Below are 1,923 nucleotides of genomic sequence, written 5' to 3' on the forward strand. Positions count from 1 at the left end.
GGACTTCATGGGATGAGCCAGTCAAAGTTACAAGTCTAAAACAAATGCGTGCAGCGTGATACCAAGTTTTATCAGCACGACTGCTGTATAGGCCCCATATGCCACAGAAAAAAACTACCTTAGAGGTATTTTTAGCAAAGGAAGCTAAGCTTGTAAAAAGTGGAACTTGCATATTTCACCTGCTACAGCTTTTTCTTTTCTTTTCTTCCACAAAAATTCCACATCGTCTTTTTCAGATGGGTGCCTGGCTCAGAGTAAAGGACATGCAGTGCACAATCCCTGGCAGAAGCTGAAAATGGATGACCTCTACTGATGCTTTTCAACAACGTCATCTCCTCTTTTCCTGTTTGAGATGGGTGATATGATCATCAGGAAAAAGTTCTAAAATAAGCCCAAGTGACCTCTTCGTCCCTTCACTCCTCTTTCTGCAAGTCTAAAAACCATCAGAAGAAATGACCAGTCAACTACCAGAGGAGTCTGTGGAGACCCAAAGCTCAGATGAGCTTGAGTGCAAGATCTGTTACAACCGCTATAACCTGCGACAGAGAAAACCGAAAGTGCTGGGGTGTTGTCACAGAGTATGTGCCAAATGCCTTTGCAAGATCATAGACTTCGGTGATTCCCCGCAAGGAGTCATAGTGTGCCCGTTTTGCAGGTTTGAAACGTGCCTGCCAGACGATGAGGTTAGTAGTCTTCCTGATGACAACAACATCCTTCTGAATTTAGCTTGTGGGGGAAAGGGAAAGAAGTGCCTACCAGACAACCCAACAGAACTGTTGCTGACTCCCAAAAGGTTGGCGTCTCTGGTTAGCCCTTCTCACACCTCTTCTAATTGCCTGGTTATAACAATCATGGAAGTACAAAGAGAAAGTCCCCAGACTCTGAACTCAACCCCTGTGGTGGAATTTTATAGGCCTACGAGTTTTGACTCTGTTGCAACTGTGTCCCACAACTGGACAGTGTGGAACTGCACATCTTTGCTCTTCCAGACCTCAATTCGGGTGCTAGTGTGGTTGCTAGGGTTGCTGTACTTTAGTTCCTTGCCTTTAGGGATTTATTTACTGGTATCTAAGAAAGTCACTCTTGGGGTTGTCTTTGTAAGTCTTGTTCCTTCGAGCCTTGTTATTCTCATGGTTTATGGCTTTTGCCAGTGTGTTTGCCATGAAGTTCTAGACTGCATGTCGTCTTGATAACGAATACAGTAAAATAAGATGTATTGCCACATGTGTAGCATAGTTGATTTATCCTGTCTTTGTATTCTTATTTGTTCTTATTGTTGTCCATCCCACTAAATGGAAGCAGTGGCCCTAATTATGTGGTCCTTTTTTTCTACCTGATTTGATCCCCCCCCCTTCTTTTTTTAAGCTAAATAACGGAAATAAAATTTACATGCTGATTTTAAAAGGCCGAGTTGTAGAAAGGGATAAAGCAAAATTGCCAAACTTGGTGCCTGCTGCTGCCACCACTATTCAAATAAGTAGCCCTTTGCTTTCTATTGGCTTGATCATGTCAGTCAAGGCTGCAGGATCCACCCTAGAAGAAATTAGTATAACAGGCATCTTCCAGGTCAAAGTACAGCATCTCTTCATCCAAAGCATTACATGCTTTGGAATAGCTGTTATTTATCGTTCATTATCATTTATAGCAAATGAAATCATTTAGTTAATATTATAAGAAGAATAAGACAAGCTACCATTGCTTTTTTCAGTTCTTGCTACAGCAAAAATATTTGTGGGAGGCCAATGGTTACAGATTTTTTGCGTTCTGCAACATGAGGAATCTTTTTTTCACCACGCTAAAAACATGTCTCCAAAACACTTTCTCCAAACAGAAGCCCACTTTACTTGTCATACAGTTGCAGCTCCCTCTGAGATACTCCTGCTAATGAGTACTTCCAGGGACCCAGCCACAGGTTTGCTCTTC

At 42.1% G+C, this 1,923-nt stretch overlaps 1 protein-coding gene across 1 annotated transcript; it reads left to right on the plus strand.

Annotated features, from left to right (window-relative positions):
• Nucleotides 1–452: 452 nt before the first annotated feature.
• Nucleotides 453–1,619, plus strand: RNF182 (ring finger protein 182). Its single transcript, XM_009273718.2, has one exon. It carries the CDS (start codon nt 453–455, stop codon nt 1,188–1,190), a length of 738 nt encoding a protein of 245 aa, XP_009271993.1. The 3' UTR covers nt 1,191–1,619.
• The last annotated feature ends 304 nt before the right edge of the window (nt 1,620–1,923 follow it).

This window comes from Aptenodytes forsteri, unplaced genomic scaffold, assembly GCF_000699145.1.
Source record: "Aptenodytes forsteri isolate BGI_AS27 unplaced genomic scaffold, ASM69914v1 Scaffold63, whole genome shotgun sequence".
NCBI classification, from domain to species: Eukaryota; Metazoa; Chordata; class Aves; order Sphenisciformes; family Spheniscidae; genus Aptenodytes; species Aptenodytes forsteri.

Excerpts from the sequence above, each read along its gene's own strand:
- RNF182 (XM_009273718.2), top strand. The coding sequence starts at position 453 with ATGACCAGTCAACTACCAGAGGAGTCTGTGGAGACCCAAAGCTCAGAT.